A 21,301-nucleotide genomic window follows, 5' to 3' on the forward strand; every position below is an offset into this window, starting at 1 on the left:
AGCGAAAAGGGAGCGGATTTTTGATACCGAATACTCGTGAAAAAGATTCCAGTTCGTCAATCGGGCGAAAGTGACACATGATGTGAAAAACGGTGGGATTTTGCACGAGTATAAGAGGAGATGAAGAGGGAGACGAGCAGAGATCGGCAGGCAATGAGATCGCGTTAAAAAATTTAAATATGACGAACGTTTGTTTTGTTGGTGGGTAAAACATAATGTCACATCGTATGGATTGCGATAAACGATAAGAAAATTAATCTCGGGTAACTACGCGATATATTTTTTGGCTCCTTTTTTTTTTTTTTGTTTTTTTTTTGACAAAGAAAAATATACATATATACGTATGTATTTACATGTTTATATTTTGAATGTAATAAAATGTCGATAATGTATAAATATTTGTCCGTTAGACGACACGCGATCAGCAACAGCCGCCAATAATCGCTGCGGAATTTGTCTGACGAGCGATTTTTCCTGAGGATAACGGAGGAGAAAAAGAAAAGGGTAAATTGACAGGCTAAAAATTGTCTTAAAGATAAAAGGTGAGTCGATTTTGCAGTTAATACCTTATGTACGCTCGTTAATTAATGTATTTGCGGAAACAAGCCAGGGAAATAATTTACTCGAATAAATTAAACGTTCGTATGAATACCTGATCTCGTAAAATATTTGCTCAATTTCAGTTGCGCATATTTAATGCTTGCGGTGATTACTATTTTTTTTTTCATTTATTTATTCATGTTTCTTCTTTATTGCGCATGAAATATCATTTTGCAGTAAAATGCAATTTTATTCAAAAGAATCTCCCGCCTGTATTAATACGTTTAAAACTTTTTCGTAGCTTTATCATTTTTAAAAATAATCACTCTTACAAATGGCGGGAAGGAAAATATATGAAACAGCGGAAATTTGGGAGCAAATATTTTCGAGATTGTCAGAGTTAAATTACTAGTTAGAATCTCCACAAGAAAGATAAAAATTGAAATTAGAAGTTATCCAGTTATTTTCAAGAGTTTCCGAAACTAAAATTCAACTGTTGTTTCACTATATACTTCAATAAGATTTGAACAATTTTTATACAGCTTGAAAATTTCGTCACTTTTTTTCCTAACTTTTCAAGAGTTTTTTTAATATCCTCCTGATTCGCGTATTTCTAGCTTCTCCAGAATTCTGGTTTCTTCATACACTTAGCCTGAGATTATAATTCGTATTTCAATTTTGTTTATCCGTCGTTTCCAATTTTCTTGAAAATTCTGAAAAACTTCATTCTCATCGTGTATTTTATACTTGCATAATTGATTCATCTCAAATGAAACCCTGTCTCTAAAAGTGTAATTACATTTCTGATTGATTGCGGTGATATAATCAATGATATAAAATAACTAAAAAATCAAAAACGCAGGAGTTTGAATCGAATTAAAATACCCTTGAAAAACACAGCTACGTTCAGTATCGAAATCTAGTGATATTATAACAATTGTTGCTAAAAATTGCCAACTTTTATACAGACAACGGTTATAAACGTCGAGGAACAAACTAAAATTGATTATAACCAAAAAGGATATCCCAGGACGTCCATCCGTCACAGAGTTACGCAGTGTATACCGTTAAATTAAAAACTAATTGGATTGCATGCCACCGCGGAGGGTATAACGGTTAGAATAGTTAAAATTAAATGGGATAATAAAACGAATGTCATATCGAGATAGAAGGGCGGCCAATCCATGATTGTTCGAAGGCAAATTGCGCCCCATTTATCAGCGTACCAAAATAGCGGGACTGCATTCAAACACGGGTGAAAATTTATTCGCATAATTCTGCCTTACACGTTACCGAAGAAAAAAAAATCTACAAAGAGCTTTTTCTCTGTACGCTACATATTTTCTAATTATATTTACACGTTAAATCTGATTCTCTTATATTTTCTACATATTTTCAGGCCTACTATACAAAGCCATGGAGTCACTTTATTGTTTCACCAATATCAAATTATCGCATTATTTAAAACAAAGTATAGTGCAAGTAACCATAATCAAAAGGCAATATAGTACTAGATTTTCTGGTCACAGGTACTAAACCAATTTACACTTTGTACCCAGAACTATATTTTTTATACATAGTTCAGAGCGAATCACACCTATTTTTTATTGTTTTTTTTTTTTTTCTTTTAAATACATGAAGTACAATTGATTTTTGTGAGCTAAATTCTCGGTTTTAAGAATTTAGCTAGAGATGAAATTATACTTCAGGCTCTTTAACTGTCATTTGATTTGGCGTACAAAAACATTTCATACCTATACAATTACATATTGTGAAAATCAGTGTGGTGCCAAAATAAAATTATCATTCTGCCCAACGGCGGGCGTTTTGATTCTGTGTGAAAGTTCGAATCCACCTGACGAACTTTGAGAATAAGAAAAAAAAAAAAACAATGTTTTCCTCGACATCGTAAACCAGAAATTGTCGGTCGTTACTTCATGCAAAAAATTTGTTATCAAAAATATTGTTTATCCATGTCAAATAACAAACATTAGTATAATATAAAAATAAAAAAAATTAGTTACAGTGTATACACGTATTGCAGAAAGAAACGGTTATCGTCTGCTCATACGAATAGAAAAAATAATTATACGCTGTACTAGGAATTTCTCTCGGTGGGAAGATTCCTTTGTTTATGACGACGTAAAATTTAAGTACTCGCAAGGACTTTTTCTCGTCGATTCATAGTCAACCTGATATTTCTTTCACCTATGAAGGGGTATGACATCGGGGTATGCTTAGCGTCTCTTCCGCGTACTTGACCTGTTTGTTTAGGCCATCGAATAGGAGGCAATTTACGACCCTGAGGCGACGACACCCACCGCTTTCCAGGCCTCTTGTAAGAACATGCCTCGAGCTCCTTGGACTTGGTCTATTTTATGGTGTTTTAAACTGAATCTGTTCACCGCGCTATTTTCCGGGCTAAGTGGAGTTTTTATATAACTCCATTAACGTGTTGAAACTTAACAGATGATGCCGAAAAGAAACTTCGCATCTTTAACTTGAAGATTTAACTGTCGAGAGGAATGACTTTTGTTATTGACATTCGACTGCAAATTTTTATGAAAAATCATATCAAAACGATTCTCTCGGTAAACTCCATTTGACTTCTTATCAACCCTCTATATTATCAGACATAACAATACAGAAATACTAAAATTTACTGAAACATTTTTCTTTGAAAAACCATTTGATTTTAAATCTGAAATTTTTTACAACCGGGTAAAACTCTTCGGATATAATGAAGGACTGCAAGAATTCTGTTTTATCGCTCGTAAATGTCGCATATTTTACAAAATTATTTACTGCTTACATGTTATATTTTTCATAACGTTCTGGGGTTGGTTTTACGACAGTTTAGAAATGGAAATAACAATACATAAAGCGCGATTTCGTTATATTCATTTTCTATTGAATCCGTCCAACCTGTGATAAAAAAAAATAATGACAGCGCTTGGATGATAAAGAAGAACTTTCGGACCGGCGCAATGTGAATCGAGCAAAAATTTGTACGGAAATTATCCGCCATAAAACGCAGCATAAGCAATATATCACAGACCAGAACGAAGCGGCAGCTTAGTCGGCCATGGTCCGAAATTAAACACCCACGGACTGTTCGGTTTATCCTAAACGGTCGAGAGTCGCGTAAGCTTGTGGGTTCCGATCTTTATTTATAAATTTGATTCATGCCGCGTCACGGCCACGTGACGCACTCGACGAAATTGAATCGAGGATCGACACCTCAATCTCGATACTCGACGCACTTCACGTGAATACATCCGGCACGCGATTGGCCATTGCTGATGTGCCAGCGCTGCGATTAGTGGATGAAGAGCGCCTGCGCAACGCGGCGATTATACTCGCTTGCCACTTCGGTACACGTGCGCAGCTCTCATCGTGTATTTCGCTTTAGGAATCAGCAGACTATAGAGTCTAGAAGCCAGTGGGTGAGCAGTCGAGTGTCGTCAGGCAGCCTTTCCTGGAACCGAGATTACGCGCCGCACGTAACGCCGCAGAGCTCCGAGCCGCCCTTCGCACCAGGATAAATTAAACTTAAGCCGAGGGTAAGTCCCTGCGATATAATAAGCCTCATTTAGGGCGGGGCCTTTCCGCCAGTTCGGCAAAGATGGTAGCCCTGACTGCCGGCCACGTGTGGATTCATTTTTGTCACCGAAAATCGAAAAAATCCCCGAGCGCTGTTCTGCCGGGTTCCGAGCATTCCCGGAACTTCGCCAAACTTCGCGCCGCATCAACAACGTGAACAAATGACTGGCTCGTCTCACAACGCAACGAGCATTTCCCTGTTCCCGATCTCTTCCGTCATCCGCGAGCCCCGCAAAATCGTGAAAATCTGTTCATTTTAATCTCACAGTTTTGACCCCGTTCATTTATTCCTTCGTCGACGTTTATTCGTTCATCTCTGCTAGTCCGGCGGCGATATCTCCGCCTACGAATAGGCGAGTCAACGAGGTATCGACGATTCCGATACACGTAAATACGGCCTTTTTATCCTTCTCTCTTGTTTACTATCTGATGAACCGAAAACAAAGACCTTTGTTTGAATTGGCTCAAACACACTACGCTAATCTGGAGGTTAATCCCGTTGTTGTGACAATGTCAAGTGCCAGGTTTTTTCACGCATTTTTTTTTTTCGTTTTTTGCCTGACAACGATTCTCACTAACATGAATTTCAGCATCATTTTTCCTTGTTCTTTCCGGTGTGACTCTTCCTGGCTTAATAATCAACTCTCCCATTTCCTCTGGGTTTCAGATAAGTGATATTGAGAACCAGCAAATATGGTGTCGTCAACCGTAGTCGAGAATGGCGAAACAATCGCCCCGGTGGTAAGTTCGTCACCAGCTGTCGGCGTGCCACCTGGTGATTATAGGCTCGTAGGATGGGACATGGACGCCACTGGCAGGAGACTGATCGACGAGATTTGCCAAATTGCCGGGTATACGCCTAGTTCCAGCTATGGCCAGTACGTCATGCCTTTCAAGGACCTCAATCCACCTGCCAGAAAGAGGCACAATATTAGAGTTGTTACCATCGGAAAATACCGAATGCTCAAGGACAACAAGACAAACAAGGTGATGATACCATAAATAGAGCAGTTACACTTATCCTTGTGCACATATTGTTTCTATTCATTTGCAGAGCAAACAGGAACTGTAATCCTCGCTGAATATTTTTATCTCACTTTCTCTACGCATCGTTGTTGATTTCGTTGATGGAAAAATTCAAAGACCTCAGATGATGCATTAACGATCTACTTCGGACCAGAATTTAACACCAATATCAATATATTATAATGTTTCATTTTTCTATCATCTTATCTAGTTTTTCTTTGCTGAGATTAGCATTAGTAAACAAACATTAGTAAATTTCATATCGTTGTAAAATCTGAAAATTTGCATTATTTGAAAAGTAGTAAATACGTTGCAACATGTTTTTCGATACGGATACATTTTTTTTTTTTTTCTTGCATTGTCACAGGTCCTAAAGACGAAAAGTGAGATATCTGCGCTGATAGATTTTATCACGTGGCTTGAGTCGGTCAAGGGAGATGCGGCCGATGGTGTGATTCTTGTTTATCATGAGCCACGCAAAGTCATACCTTCCATGCTGCTTGAATCGCTGAGGAAATTCAACCTTTTAGATCGATTCAAGCAAACCGTTAAGGGCTTCGCTAACGGGTTTAACGTTGCAGAGGTCAAATGCGCCGATACAGTACGCACATTTTCCCTACGCACATTATCGCGTGTTATGCTAGACAAGGTAAACCCTGCATTTTCTAATGCTGATTATAAAAACAATGATCATATCTGCAGATACAGATTTCAAAAACGCTAAGAATTTCATGATATCTTCCAATCATCCGTTAGTTTTCATGTAATCAACTAATTGGGAAAAGGAAAATTGCGTCAATCTCTTAACTAATATCAATATCGTATTTGAATTCCAAGGAAGAAGAGTTAGACAACGCTGTTGATAGAGCGCGTCTAGCTCTTCAAGTCATACAGCACTTGAGCGCTGGTGAAGAAACTGCAAAGGGCGCCGAGAGTAGCGGAAGTGGTGATAGCGACGCAGCGACAAAAGGGACCATAGAACTGATAAGAGAATTCGTACAGCCAACGCATGTCGAAGAAAAGGAATTAGCTGGTACAAAAGCACAAAATTTCCCTACAGATATCTTTCATTGGTTAAGGATATAAGTTGATGGCTGAAAAGGTGGGTAAATTTTGAGAATTTATATCTCAAAAACCAATAATTCAATTCGATTGTTTTTATTCAAAAGTATGTAGATCAAACTTCATTTACATATTTTTGTCACTTGCATCAATTAATAGCCAACATTGTTATTGACAATAACATCAATGATTAGGCTCCGTGACATGTTTTGCTTTGCCCACGATGTGTCAGAAACGGCTTAAACGATTTACCTCAAATTTGGAAACCGTATATTCTTGAATAGTTTATCCTGTTTGCAACAATCTGAAATTTTTTTCAACTAAATGGCAAGCGTTTGAAATTGTCATTAGATTTTTGCCGAAAATTTACCAGTATTTTATTTAAGTAAGAAAAAAAATGATGTTTAAACGTAAGTAGGATCATTGCAAAGAGGATAAACTATCCAGGAATATTGTCTTCGAATTTGAAGTAAATAGGTCGAGCTGTTCTTGAGATATCTTGGGTACCACAAACATGTCGCCAGGCCAAACGGTCAACGTTATTTCCAAAAATACTTCAGCAAAACTCGATCTACTTAAACTTTTGAGTAAAACAAACCCCAAATGAATAGAATACTTGGTTGTCAAGACATAAATTCCCAAAATTTACAAAATTTTTCAGTCCTACTTGTGATTAGTTTTTGAAAAGATGACCAAGGAAATAGATACATGATTGGAAAGAATTTGACAAATGTATTCGTGTTACAGGTTTGAAATTGGTCCTCAATCGTCAAAATAGTCTAAGACCTGTATTCGGAATGCTACTGCGCCAAAGTCGCCGCGAACGACAACATGCTAGCCTCTTACGCCGATTATTAGCCGAGGCTAATGTCGACTACGTAGAACTGCAGGTGAGTTATAATTTTAGGATTCAAATTTCTCACGAAATTTCGATAAGGAACTAATACGGTAATAGAAGTAAACCAACGATTTTCGGATTTCGATTTCTGGCTGTCTATATTTGACCTCTTCGAATAAATTCTCTATAAATGTTAAACTTCTTCGATGAAATTATGCAAGTTAACAAAAAATTCGATGCGACCAACTCGATTATATGCATGAATGCTTCATGGTCACTCTTACTTTACTGATAACTCAAGTTTTTGTACATTCTTATCAGTTTGTTGGTTCTACGCACATGTACCTTTTCTTTGACTGAGTCACATTGTTTTTGTTTGTAATCAACAGTCGAGTGAGAGCTTCTGAATTTTGTACCCACTAATAAGATATCTCTTTTTAACTCGATTGTGATTTTCAATAATTTTAGGAAGTATGGTCGAACGAGAAAAGGGAAGGTTTGCAAAAATTAATAAAAGAGAAAGTAACAGGAGCGAAGGAAAATGAGGAAGAGGAATTGTTGGAGGTACTCGAGTGTCACTTTGACCCAGAAAAAAAGATGAAGCCGAAGTTAAGTGTAGAAAAAAAAGTAGGAAAGAAAGGAAATATTGGCAAAGGTGCAGTGGAATCTAAAGAGAACATCAAAAACGAATCCGCTACCGAGAGTCCAGATACAACAACAACAAGTTCTCCTTTGAAAGAGAAACTTGTACCCCAGGAAAATGCTGAGGTAAAATCTTCGGATGTGAAATGCGAATAAAATCAAAATATCCTGATGCCAGTGCCTTATTTCAAATACAGAATGAACATTTTTGTTCTTGAATTTCCTACATTGGTATGATAATCTTTAAAAACTAAGTGAAAATGTTGATAAAAAAAAAAAAGAAAAGATATACTAAGAAAAGAAAAACGGCAGATGAGGTTAGCTTGTTATAGAATTTTATTTAGATTTCTCGTGATATTCGAACAGGTTTGTCAGTCCTGGAGACTACAATGTCCGGTTCGATTCATATAGTACTATATTATATTATATTATATTATTTACTTTAGTTCGTCACAAAATGAACGTATTATTTTTTTCGTTTTTTTTTTCTGTTTATTATCTACCGAGTTTATGTTGATTTATTTTTTTGTATTACTCAGTTTTCTATCTAAATAATAAGATTCGTTTAATCTCCTTATGGAATTACGTTGGGGTCACAAAATTAACCAATAAATAAATAATCCCAATGTAAAAAATTTATACTTACATCGCACTTGATGATTGAATTATCGATTTATTGTTGTCATTATAAATACATTGGATAACTTCTGTGCATAACTAAAATTGCAATTATTTAATTTTTTTAATTTTTTAATTTTCTTTTTTTTTTCTTTTTCTTTTTTTTTCTTTTTCTTTAAAGTATAAACTGGCGGAACATTCATGCTGCGTCAATAAAAAAAACAAAGCAAAAAAAACAAAAAAACTACAAATAAAACGAGCAAAAAAATAATATAAACAAGGTGCATGATAATTACAGGATTACTAAAAGTAAATAAATGAAAAAATAAAAAAAAAACTTACATAAATATTCACGACTTGAAAAGCAATGAGGATAATTGTTGATTAATTCATCATACCGTGCTAGTTACGTTAGGATCTCATTGTATTATTAATATAATTAAAAAAAAAAATGTTAATAAATATATAATTTTGCAATTGCATACTTATCATTATCAAACGATGCCACTTCAAATTTGAAACGAAAATAGGAAAACCATCGTTTTTCCCAACATTAAGTATCAAGTTCTACAGTGTATCATAAGACTAATAATTATGATAAAAATAGTGGTATGAACATTCACGATTGAAAGAGAAAAAATTTATTCACTATTATCTCTGCACGTGCCGTGTTTAAAGTACAAAGGAATCTTAGAACTATTTTTTCTCTACAGATTGTGAGGATAAAACTCCATGTGCTTGATATTTAGAAAACAAGGTCTCCGATTCTTTGACAACAAACGATAAAGTAGCTTTAGAATAATATTCTCCCATCAGTTCAATGTTGTTAATGACTGTGGACAGCAGATGAGCCTTTTCAGTGAATATACCTGTAAAAATGGGCGGACATAAATATTTGACAATACAAAGAAATACAGTGAAAGTGCAAGATAAGGTTTACCTGGAGCGTCATATTTCAAATATGTGAAATGAATGTGAAGATGATAGAACGAGGGTTGATAGTGAAAATAAATTCTAAGCTGCGATGCTGGAAATCCGCTGTATTTCTTAGAAATTGCTTTTGTGCCGGCGTCGCGAATGTTCTTAAGCAACGGCAAATGCGATTGGTCCAAATCTCTAATTGATTTGATTCCCTTTAGCATCGGAATTGCCAAGAGGTACAAAGTTTCCAGACTTCCGTCCCATTTCAAATCTGGTATCAAAACAAAGCCTGTTTTTGGGTCTGGATCCTCAAAGACTATTCTTTCTTTCTCGGCCTTGTGCTCCAAAATGTTATACACCCACTGTAGACAAACATTAAGGGGTTAATATGAGTTAAACATTTGCTCAAGAAAGTGGTGCAGTGAAAAAAATGATGAAAAGGTCAGCGCTGTAAGTAAAAAACATTATAACATTAATAACAACTTTAGAAAGATCACATTATTGCAATGATGTAGACGATGCTAAAACATGTTGTCTGTTCAATTTTCATGTGTGAAAGATCAATTTGTGCATAAATGAATTTTCTAAAAAAACACTCAAGACAGATTTGTTATAATAAAGCATAAATTTACTGCTCGTATAAAATGAACCCAACACTCATTTACATTACTGATGTTGCAGTGTTCGTTGCGTAACTTTCTTCCATTCATCAAAGGTCAACTAAAGTTATGTATTTACATAGAAAATACCTGCAGCGAAAATTGTTCCTTTTTCAAATGGGGCAAAGTGATTTCCTCGTAAAGTTTTGGAGTTTCTTCAACGATATGGATCGGTTGATTTTCAAATTTTGCAATATGTTTTTCCATTGCCGGGTGAATGATTGTAGTCTTAATACCTTGGAGTTAGAATATAGAAAAGAAACAGAAACACGAAAAATCACATCGTTAAATTGAGATAAAAGAGTTGAAAGAAGAATGAAATCGGCCAGTTTGCTCACTATTGTGCTCAATGGATGGAAAGCAATTGTAATTTCCGTAAACATCGTTTTCGAATTCTTTACTGAGTTTGGAGCTTTCGGTGAAAAGATGCTCGTCCAGCTTCTCCTCGACAAAAGCTTTCTTCTCCAGCAAAACTATGGCTGCGCCGTCGTGATCTGCAAATGTCCCTTCAACGCACAGTAATTTCTTTTGCGCATTGTTATTCAACACACGTTTCAACTGGAACTTTGACAAATCCTTCAAAGACTCGTGCACACTGTATTTTTTGCTCTCCTTCGGTTCCTCGTTCGACGACTTAAACTTTTTCGGATTTACATACGTCGCTTCGTCACTCGCCTTCTCAACGCTTGCCATTATCGATTATATACTTACCGGTTTAATTATTGTCTCCAAAGTTGCGAATTTATCATCTATCGGTGTTTAACCTAACCAATTAACTGTCATTCAATTAAACCGTTAGGTTAGGTGTTGTTATTATTTTTTATCTCACTGACTAAAGTTTGCTAAAGCAGCCATCTGAGCGGGGCCTTTTGATACTTGGCCGTGGGCCAAGACTGGGAGCTTCGGTACGAGAATTTCCTACCGTTGCCGACTTAATTAACATTGCAAATCCATAAGTGAGTCGGTAAGTGGAGGCACTGCAATTATTTCCGCCCTCTCGCTGCCATTTCACTTGTTTCAAAAGAATACTCATGGTTGGCTATTTTCAGCAATTTTTAGTCAACGTATTCACGCACGTGACCCTCCATACCTGTGTATATATTATTCCCGACTCAATCGTAGTGGCCACTTTATTGACCTGAAAAACGGTACAAAAGTAGCCTATGATTCCCTCTTATACTTGTTTGCCGCAAGTGTGAAAAAAAGTAGCTTAGTTATACCGAATAGCGGTTTTCAGTTTCTCTGATTTTATTTTTTTCTCAACCTTAACTTAACTACACTTCTTCCTGCATTCGCCCCACTTTTTAAGTCAGTAAAGTGATCACAGTTAAATCAAAGATAAAGTCCTATATGCAACACGGGAAAAAAGCTGATTATTCCCTTGTTACGTACATTGCTGTGTGATATGCTTCAACAGATCTAATTAATACGAAAAATACTTTCAAAACCATAATCTAAATGGGTAAATGTAAATGGTTAATTTCAGAACATTTATAATGAAAAATATGAAATAGATATTCAAAATGGTCTACATGATGAAATCGTTTTTATATCTCATCTGTAATACAACACATGTCGATTATCTTTTTGTCTCTCTTTTTTCTTTCAGTATTCGCTTTGAGGAACAGCTGCTTCTTCTTCTGGATCGCACGATTATAGAACCGTAGGAAAACAATCGTTCCAGCGGTGCAGATGACGGCAAAGGCGTATTGTACTTTATACATTGCTGGGTAAAATGCTTCAGTAGATCCATTTAAAACGAAAATTGGAAAATGCTTGGTTTTCGTTGGATATATTCAAGTTTAATACACTGACATACAGACAAATGGGTACAAATGTACGGTATCCTTGTATTTGGTCTACGAATATGGGATGGAGCAAGATGGGATACCGTTTGACACTAGAACTATATTACATTAATATAAAGCTTTTCTATTATTACGATTAATTGAAGACCAATCATTTTTACTAGTTTGGTATAAATAGCAGCGACTTAATTTCAGTAGTTTTAGTATTAAACAGTATTACCCCTTCTAGTGCCCCAGTAGCTAATTTCAAAAAAAAACAAAGATTGTGACAAAAATATGAGCGGTAATTGAAAAATCGTACGATCACCTGCTGGTGTACTAATTTCTGCTGATATTAACTCCTAGATTCAAACAAATATGTTAAAATATTATATCAATGTCACCTAAACTATTTAGATGGAAAATTATAACAGAAAGGACGAATTTTCGTTTTTTGTCTAGTGACGAAAGAGCGTCCTTCATCTATAATGCGACTCGGTCGGTTGGCGGCGGCCGGTGAAAGACACTAAACGTCGCTTAGAGTCTCGTGATTGATGCATTGTATCACGTGTTATGACGTCTGTACCGTCTGGCCCCCGCCCCTGTCTTACCCCACCCGCCCCTGAATGTAAATGGTTACTTTGAGAACATTTAAAATGTTAAATGCAAAATGCCATTTACATTTTAAATTTCTATTTTAAATGCTATCATTTTAAATATTACCCAGCAATCGTTATATAATGTATTATTGTATGAACATTATCGATGAAAACAGAACGTTCCGTGGAAAAGTTCAATTTGTAAATCGGGCCATTACTGAGGAATTACCAGCTCCTCACATCTCGGGCCGCAGCCGTTCGAAACGTTTATACAATCGTTCCACAGCGGTAAATGATTACAGCGATTGTTGTTCTATCACATATATAGGTATAAAAGACTCGGTTTAATATTATCATGTCTGATTTCGTTTTCACCGGTGAAAACTGTGATAAATGCCATTTTGATCAATCCAAACAGCTTGAACCGGAATATTTTCTTTTCGCCAATGTAAAGAAAATGAAAACCGCATCGGGAATCTCAATAATCGTCCGGATGTGCAGAACGCAACTCTTGATCACCTGTTGCGGTTCCATTTTCTTTTTCATACTGATTAACGGATTACTAGATATGAAAGAACAAAACATTTGCTATTTATTATTTCAACTAAAATGACAATTTGCAATTTTCCAAGTTACGTGTGCTACTGATTGTCATTTATTAATTCTCATCCACATCACTGATGGTAAGTACACTGATGTATCAGTAGGTAAGTACTAACCGGTTACCGAGGCACACTTGCATCGAAAACCAGTTGCATTTAGTTCCAAAAATCTATTTTGTGCCAGAGGGCGCTAGTACGAAAAACGCGAGCATGAACTATGATTCGAGTTCGTTTTAGCCAATTACATAGCATTTTTCGTTGTCAAAAATTTAGCGCATGCGCATTGGAATCAGAAACCCAGGGTGAATTCGGTGACCCTCAATTGCCTTGAATATTCAAGTATCGCGGAAAGCGTACTTAGCCTTGTCGGTCTGTTGACCTAACGATAACAAATGAATAGAAGTCCACGTAGTAGTTGATACAATTTTTCTTTTTGTTTCCATCCTTTTCTACGGTAAATTTAGAACGTTACGAACGTTAACAACGAGTGTTCTGTTCAAGATCCAGAGGTGCGCAATTCGCTACCGCAGAACTTGCCGAAAATGTTTTCGTTCTTGAAAACTGCCAAGGTATAAATATTGGTTAAAGTTATTAATTTACTTTTGCTGATTTCGCTGCATTCCTGCCACGCTTTGACTTAATCAAAATACGATTCTTTTTCATCCGTTGCAGGTACTCACAGCCAACTCCAGGACTTTCAGTTCTAAGGTAAATCTCAACGAAGTTGTTATCGTTAGCGCAGTGCGAACGCCGATCGGATCTTTTCGAGGCTCTCTGTCTTCCCTGCCAGCAGGAAAACTCGGGGCTGTCGCTATTCAGGTAAAAAAAATCGCCAACAGCTGACTCAAAGACAATTGTTTGCCCAACGTGGATGTACTTTAACTCACCTTCGTGTATTTAATTAACAATATCCCAAGTGTGAGGAAGAATATTAGAATATTAACGTACATTCGTTTCCTAATTCACACATTTTTTTCATTTCATTAACTTCTCCTTATTCTAGGCAGCCGTCGAGCGCTCTGGTCTCACCAAGGAACAGATATCGGAGGTATATATAGGAAATGTTTGCCAGGGTGGTCAGGGCCAGGCACCTGCTAGACAGGCTGTAATATTTGCAGGTTTGTCCATTTTAAAAATTTCAAACACGTTGTTGCTGTCGTTACTTGGTTGCTTCAAAAATTTGTCCAAGTTTTATTATTCTTTTAACCGAAGATTTCCAAACCAATTTCATATGCAAAAACCACAACGCTTAAATGTGGAAAATTTGTTCTCTGCTTTTATATTCTTATGTAATTGATTTAGATTGGTTTTTTATAAGGTCTTCCAAAGTCAACGATATGTACAACTGTGAACAAAGTCTGTTCGAGTGGCATGAAGTCCATTATGCTGGCCTCTCAAGCGCTGCAGTGCGGCCACCAAGACGTAATACTCGCTGGTGGCATGGAGTCCATGTCTAATGTGCCATTTTACTTGAAACGAGGAGAGATGACCTACGGTGGTATGAAACTGGAGGTTTGTAATAATTGCGCAATTCGTAGATAACGCGTTATCTCTTATCACTCGAATACGAAAGATTTCAACAAATAAACTACGCCATGTGAATTGATGATAAAGCATTCTCCTGTGCAAATTGTACTTTTAGTCAATATGTTCATAACACGTTATATTTTAAGGAATTTTCGATAAGCAAGAACAGTTTCTTTTCTTCTTTCAAACAACTAAAGAATCTATTTCTCAACTAGAGGCATTGATGATTAATAAGAGGATCGATCAAGTTATTTCACTTTAAAAGAAAATTGATATTACGTAAATTTAATTATTCTAGTTTTGATTCTAGGACGGGATAGTTTTAGATGGTCTCATTGATGTCTACCACAAATTTCACATGGGAAATTGTGCTGAAAATACCGCATCAAAATTGGGTATCACTCGTCAGCAACAGGATGAATTTGCCATAAAGAGTTACACTCGTAGTGCAGCTGCTTATGAACAAAAAGCTTTCAAAGATGAGATTGTTCCGGTTAATGTGCCACAGAGGAAGGGAAAACCTGATGTCGTCTTTGCCGAGGATGAAGAGTACAAAAAAGTTGACTTTTCAAAACTTGCCAAACTTAGCACTGTATTTCAGGTAGGAAATAAACCCAGGTATGAATTTAATCGCTGGATAGTTGAGATACTAGATATGCTAGACCTCCTGTAAACCAGAAAAAGCTATTAATGTTCCTCGTAACTCTGCATTTAAGAAAGAAAACGGCACTGTAACCGCCGGGAATGCATCAACGTTGAATGATGGAGCTGCAGCCCTTATACTGACGACAGCTGACAATGCGAACAAATTAAATCTCAAGCCTTTGGCCAGAGTAGTAGCTTTCCAAGATGCCGAAACAGAACCAATAGATTTTCCAATAGCACCTGCATTGGCTATGCCGAAGGTGAGCCTTTGGATTCCATAAAAAAAACGATTTCGTCGTCATGAAAAGATACGATTTAGACGAGAAATTTGAATCCTCACAGCTATTGGAACGTGCTGGAGTCAGTAAAAATGATATTGCACTGTGGGAGATCAATGAAGCCTTCAGTGTCGTCGTTCTTGCTAATGAGAAGATACTTCATCTCGATCCCAGCAAAGTAAACGTTCATGGAGGAGCAGTATCGCTTGGTCATCCGATTGGGTAAGAGTCCAGTTTTGACATATGTCAAATATACCATATAAAGAGAACAAGATCATTTCGTATATTTTTTTGTTAAAATTTTAGAATGTCCGGAGCGAGAATTGTTGTTCATCTGGTGCACGCTTTGAAAGCTGGAGAAAAAGGTGTTGCTTCAATCTGCAACGGCGGAGGTGGAGCTTCGTCGATTTTGATTGAGAAATTGTGAGTCCCTTGAACTTTGATACAATTCAAAATACGAATCGGCAGCCATTCCTTTTAACCTAGTGATCGAAAATCACTCTCAATAGTTATTTCTACTGAATAACTTTGGTGTTTGCAAATTATTAGTAACAGTAAGTGTTAATTGAGTCGATCACGGCCTAAATATTCTGCTCAAATCTTGCAGGCGTTTGTTTGTTTTTCTTTCAATTATTGGCTGTTTCGGATGCTTGCTATGAATTAAAAATCCGTTTGCAATATTTATATTGCGACGGTAATTGTTGATTGAGTAATTGTTACTTTTTTTTTACAAATATATTATATAATGTATTTTTCACATTTTCTACAATGTTATACACACAATATAGAGATATTTTAATGGTTATAAAGATAACCGTGCCTTCAATTATTCGAGCAATCAATCTTATATTATATTGTTTGTTTAACTACTTTATCGGTGATAATATTTTACGGTACGCTTTCATTCGGTTCGATCGTAGTCAGATTTTTATTGTCTTTTTTTCATTATTTTGTGAAAAAAAAAAAAATTGTATTTTCTTGTATCATGGTGCGCGAAATCATTCCGTCTAATCTCCTGTAGGTCTTACAGCTGCTCATCGCCGCCGAAATTAACGCTATACACAAAGGATCCGTGTCCGTTATGCGATGTTTTGAAAGAAGAATTGAAAAATCGATTCCCTGGTCGTTATCAGTTAGAGCAGGTCGATATCAACGCGCGTGGGAATGAGAACATAAAGAATCTATATCGTTACGAGATACCAGTGCTCTTTTTAGAGGGTCAATACCTTTGCAAACACCGATTAGACGCGGATCTTCTCGAAAGAAAGCTCAAAACTCTCGAGTCTGCTCCGAACTGTTGAAAATATTACAGTGAAAAAATAGGAATTAATCGTTTTTCGGATGAATCGCATCACCGTTCATCATTTTTTATACGTGTAAATAATTTATTACGAAAACATCACGTTACAGTTTTCATGTTACTGCTTGGGTTGGCGGTGTATCATCATTGCAAATTTAACTGCTACGTGAAGTAAACGATCAATGAAAATCAGGTATATTTTCGTTATTCATTGCAGTGAAGTTTTATTCAAGTTACGCAATGTTTAGATTTTGTGTCGCGAAAATACGTGTGCGCTAGGTATATAGAGGTATGTGTATCGGTATAAGTAGAGCGAATATTTCGCAACTGGTACTCTTGGTATTTCGACCTGCAACGTATTTACATCGTTTAAAATAAAACAGCGCCGCTAGTCGTCAACGCCAAGGTGTTACACTGGGAAAAAAATATTCACAAATAATCCGGTTACCATTTACTGTATCAAGCGTACTTTGTACAATTTCATTCAAGATAGCATAGTCGAAAACAAATGTATTTGGTTCGATGAATTTTCGTTCAACGTATAGAATAATCAATGGAGAGATCGCGTATTTATCGTTGGTTGAGTGTAAGAAAAGTTTAATATGAAAATATTTAATACCGTCAATTGCAAATTGATGTGGTTTGATGCACTGATTAAACTGAATTAAGAAAATAAACTGTGAATAGATAACCAGGTGTGTGAACCGGAACAGGTAGGTAAATCTTAAACAGTTTTGTATAATCTATTTCTTGAAAATCAGTTTCATCGGTCGTTCGGTCGAAACGATTAACGTCTGCATTCCTGGCTTCAACGAATTCTTCTACGCCGTTTGGCAAGCGTCTCTTTAATGTAACGGGTAGCTGTACAAAATTTGCGAAAGTTATAGAATTTTCCAGCGTCACTAATAAGGCGGCAATTTACAATCTGGCGTAACGGATTAGAATTAAAAATTTCGACGGGATATTTAATTTAGGTGATCAAACGTACGATTTGAATCATCCTACAATAATATGCATTTTTTTTACACATGCACGATTTTCGCGTTTACTTCGTTTTTCTTTCCCCCACCTAAAATCCGTGATAAGAAAAGTCATGTTACAACCGGCGGGACATTGAAAATCAATAGCGGGCGGAAAAGTTACTTCCAAACTTTTATAGTAATTAATAGTATACTATAAACGAATCGAAAAAATATATATGTATAAATTGTATCAATTTCCTGATAACATACAAATTTCAATTTATCGACCAATGTGATTTGATCCCGGATTTTTGATAGCAAAAAAAAAAATCTATCCGTGTGTTACAAAAAATATGGTATTTACCAAGGACGAGGGTTTATTTTTGACCTTGGTACACCATACACCATAAACTATTCACAACTGTACGGTTATAGCAAAGTCTCAAAGTTCCGCCTGTATCGACCCCCGGTGAGGAAGTTATCGAGAGGCTACTGTGTGAAACAATAATAACGGTATTATGCCGAATTCCAGGAAAACTATCGTCTGAAATCCTTAGAACAATCCATTCCTAATAGGTTCAAGTAGACCGTTATTTTGGGCCCAAATGTTGCAGAACTTGTTTCAAAACTTTCGCGGCATATATTTGCCGAAAACAGGATTTTTTCACCATACCAAGTTTAAAAATGCAAAGTATGGATTAGAGTTTCGCGATAATATGTTAAACTTTGAAGAAGTGCCCTAAAAGCAAACCTAAATATATCGATCTATTACAGATAATCGTTTTTGTGGCAAAGTTATTAAGGATACGGAAACAAGTTATCTCAAGAACGAATAAACATGTATTGATTTAAGTTCACGGTGACAACAGATGTTCGTGAACTATTAAATTTGCGAGTTAGATATCTATACCGATACGTTTCAATTTCTCGAACGTTTTGCAGACAATTTTTGTAAGTCTGGTCAGCGAGCGAAATAAGTCGAAAAACATTAGAATCGAATAAAAAATGGCATAGTCCAATCATTCGAACGTTCGTATAAATATGAACCCTTTTCTGAAATTCTTGATGCCTCATCAATTGTGTGCATAATTCGAATTTGTTCAGAATAATTTATATCACGTAGTAGTAACGCTTAATTAATAATTCCTGTTTATAATGATTGGTGCAAGTAAGATTGCCGGATATTTGTTAAACGGTTTTTTTTTTTGCTTCACCAACTAAGCTCATTGATCCTTAAAAATTTTCAAAATTGGTAAAAACTTAGGAAGTGTTTTTGTTCCGAACCACGGGTCGCATTATATTTCAGTCGGATCGTAAATTTGAAATTGAAATTTTTCGATACCGCTATTTTCTTGTTCTAGTCGTTGTGGAAGAGGTGTGGAGGGAGGGGGGGGGGGGGGGGGGGATATTTACCATATTCTACATTACCTTCGACCGCCATCTTGAATTTATGGTGTCATTTGTTTTTGTCTGAATTCAGAATTTTGACCAGATTCTGCATCAGCTTCGGTCGCCGTATTGAATTTATAACGGAATTTGTTTTTGCCATCAACTCGCCGATTTTCAATCATTTACTAAAAATGGTCGAGAACTAAACTTATAGAAAATTGAATTCTCTACAACTTTGATAATAAAAATTTTTTTCGGCTTATCCGACTTGAACCATAAATTCAAGAGTGTTAGAAAAATTCTGGATTTGAACTGTCGACGAATGCTCCCCCCTCCCGACGATTAAAAGAAGAAAACAGTAGTACCAAGAAATTTCAATATCAGGTGTTCTTTTTTGTACAACATATAACGACTGGGCTATTAGACAGAAAAGCTTCATCGATCGACTGGCGTGGCTGCGAAGCGACTGCACCGAACTGCATCGCGTTGCACAGCTAGGCAGGTATGTATGCATGTATGTATGTATGTACGTAAGTTGCAGGTGGGTATTAGTTTTGGAATTCTGAAGGCGAGTCATCGCTGCAGCGCCAGTTCGATGCCTCGGCAGGTACCCGTTCATGTTCCCAACTTCTTCTTATCCCAAAACGCGCAGAGCTGTTCCGTTCCGACCTTTCGGGACCGTGCCTCGGTTGGGCCGAGTTCACATGCTTCATTCGTCCCGGCTCAATGTGTGGGTGAGAACTTGTAGCATGTGCTGCGAAAAGGATGCGACGAACTCCGGATAGGAGGACAGAGAGAGAAAGCGATAGGCGAGCGAGTCGCTACGTTCGAGAGTCCAGAGACGGCGCCCGTCTCTCGTGCCTTCAGTATTGCGTGAGCGGCGTACGCGATTGGCGCGTCTCTGTGATATCGTCGTTTAGTTTTATTTTTCTATTCCTCGTGGAGAACCTGCACTATCTCCGCATTTTCCTCCCTCGTTGTGTTTTTATACTCCGCAGGCACTGCGCGATGTGTGTTCGTTATGGTTTATGATTTGTCCGATGGTTGGTCAGTGTGCAAGTTATGTACTTTTAGATAATACATTACCGTTATATTAAAGTGTAAGTGATAATAGCAAGTTGTATTGTATGCGGTGACAGTGCCCCCAGATGCGTATGGATAACGTGGATATTAACAACACCGATGTCCTGCAAGGAGCGAATGTGTGAGTATATACTGCGAATCCAGTTTCCATCGACTTTTTTTCATTACTTGTGTAAAGAGTATGCTTTTAAAATAATGAGGAACGATATTCGTACGTGCAAGTTCGATACCCGTGACGCGTGCGACGCTCTAATACGTATTCATCGCGCGAATCGTATATTCGCGGGGAAACAAAGGAGCGAGAAACAAGAGAACGTTGACTGCATGAACGACTAGCGACAGAAATCGGAGGTAAAAGATGGGAATAAAAAACCGAAAGACGAAGGTCGCCCTGCGGCGAAAAGGCGAACGTCCGCCGGCGTTCGGTTGCTGCACTTTATACGTGCATTGCAGCAGAAGCAACGAGCTGGTGCCATAACGCAGGTAGTCGGCGGCTAGTGGTTCTTCGATCTGACCCTGCGACAATTGAGCGTCGCAGGTTTTAAATTTCGAACGAAGCGCGAGACGGCGATCAAACGTTCCTCTATAAAGAGTTCCGTATCGGCGAGGTTTTGACCGGCGTTATATGGGTATAATAATAACAACGTATAAACCAAATGCCAAGAAACCCGTTAGCGTCTGCACAGCTATCAACTGTACAGCGCAAACCTCTCGTCACTCGTTTCTCAGGTCCGGTTTATAGCGCACCGCCTAATAACTAACACGCGACCAACTTCGTGTTGGTCATTGTTCGCACCGCGCCGTTCTCTTGCGATATGCGTATGTGTTTTACACGGATATAATAATAATACTTCCCTACAGGTTCGTTCGAATTATACACACATTCACATTGTGGGCATTCTAACAGATATATATAATACTTGATGCAGCTGTTCTCAATCTCTCTAACTAAACGGATCAAGCACGAGTTGGTTTGACTTCGATAAATGGGACAGAAAAATACTGAGAGGCTCAGTCGCGGTGCCAATGTGTTGCACTTTTTCTTTCTTTGCTTTTTGAGGACCACGGATATACTGTTGTTTGTTTTTGTTTTTTAATGGGGAGGAAAGAGAATGAAAAAAGCTTATGCCCTTCACTTCCGTTATATTCGGGCGAAAATTGAAATTTCATTCAATCCTGTAGAATGATCATGTTGAAGTTAGTAACGTTACCCTAATGAT

At 37.1% G+C, this 21,301-nt stretch overlaps 3 protein-coding genes across 5 annotated transcripts; 2 read left to right on the top strand and 1 right to left on the bottom strand.

Moving 5' to 3' along the window:
• Positions 1 to 3,920: 3,920 nt before the first annotated feature.
• Positions 3,921 to 8,697, top strand: LOC124308673 (maternal protein exuperantia). 3 transcript variants are annotated; one of them, XM_046771601.1, is made up of 6 exons: positions 3,921 to 4,103; positions 4,811 to 5,130; positions 5,537 to 5,818; positions 6,007 to 6,202; positions 6,979 to 7,121; positions 7,538 to 8,697. In XM_046771601.1, exons 2-6 carry the CDS (start codon positions 4,837 to 4,839, stop codon positions 7,865 to 7,867), a joined length of 1,245 nt encoding a protein of 414 aa, XP_046627557.1. In that variant the 5' UTR covers positions 3,921 to 4,103; positions 4,811 to 4,836; the 3' UTR covers positions 7,868 to 8,697. The 3 variants fall into 3 exon arrangements, with proteins under 3 accessions (XP_046627557.1, XP_046627559.1, XP_046627560.1); XM_046771603.1 differs by lacking the exon at positions 3,921 to 4,103 and adding an exon at positions 4,286 to 4,530; XM_046771604.1 differs by lacking the exon at positions 3,921 to 4,103 and adding an exon at positions 4,286 to 4,509.
• Positions 8,698 to 8,947: 250 nt separating this feature from the next.
• Positions 8,948 to 10,754, bottom strand: LOC124308674 (m7GpppX diphosphatase). Its single transcript, XM_046771605.1, has 4 exons — positions 10,248 to 10,754; positions 10,000 to 10,145; positions 9,270 to 9,612; positions 8,948 to 9,198 (listed from the first exon to the last, which is right to left on the bottom strand). The coding sequence occupies exons 1-4, from the start codon at positions 10,600 to 10,602 to the stop codon at positions 9,026 to 9,028; spliced, it is 1,017 nt and encodes a 338-aa protein (XP_046627561.1). The 5' UTR covers positions 10,603 to 10,754; the 3' UTR covers positions 8,948 to 9,025.
• A 2,448-nt stretch (positions 10,755 to 13,202) lies between these two features.
• Positions 13,203 to 15,838, top strand: LOC124309656 (acetyl-CoA acetyltransferase, mitochondrial). Its single transcript, XM_046773502.1, has 8 exons — positions 13,203 to 13,466; positions 13,570 to 13,716; positions 13,901 to 14,015; positions 14,216 to 14,409; positions 14,735 to 15,025; positions 15,141 to 15,329; positions 15,412 to 15,569; positions 15,654 to 15,838. Exons 1-8 carry the CDS (start codon positions 13,440 to 13,442, stop codon positions 15,772 to 15,774), a joined length of 1,242 nt encoding a protein of 413 aa, XP_046629458.1. The 5' UTR covers positions 13,203 to 13,439; the 3' UTR covers positions 15,775 to 15,838.
• The last annotated feature ends 5,463 nt before the right edge of the window (positions 15,839 to 21,301 follow it).

Source organism: Neodiprion virginianus, chromosome 7, assembly GCF_021901495.1.
Source record: "Neodiprion virginianus isolate iyNeoVirg1 chromosome 7, iyNeoVirg1.1, whole genome shotgun sequence".
In the NCBI taxonomy this organism is placed as follows: Eukaryota; Metazoa; Arthropoda; class Insecta; order Hymenoptera; family Diprionidae; genus Neodiprion; species Neodiprion virginianus.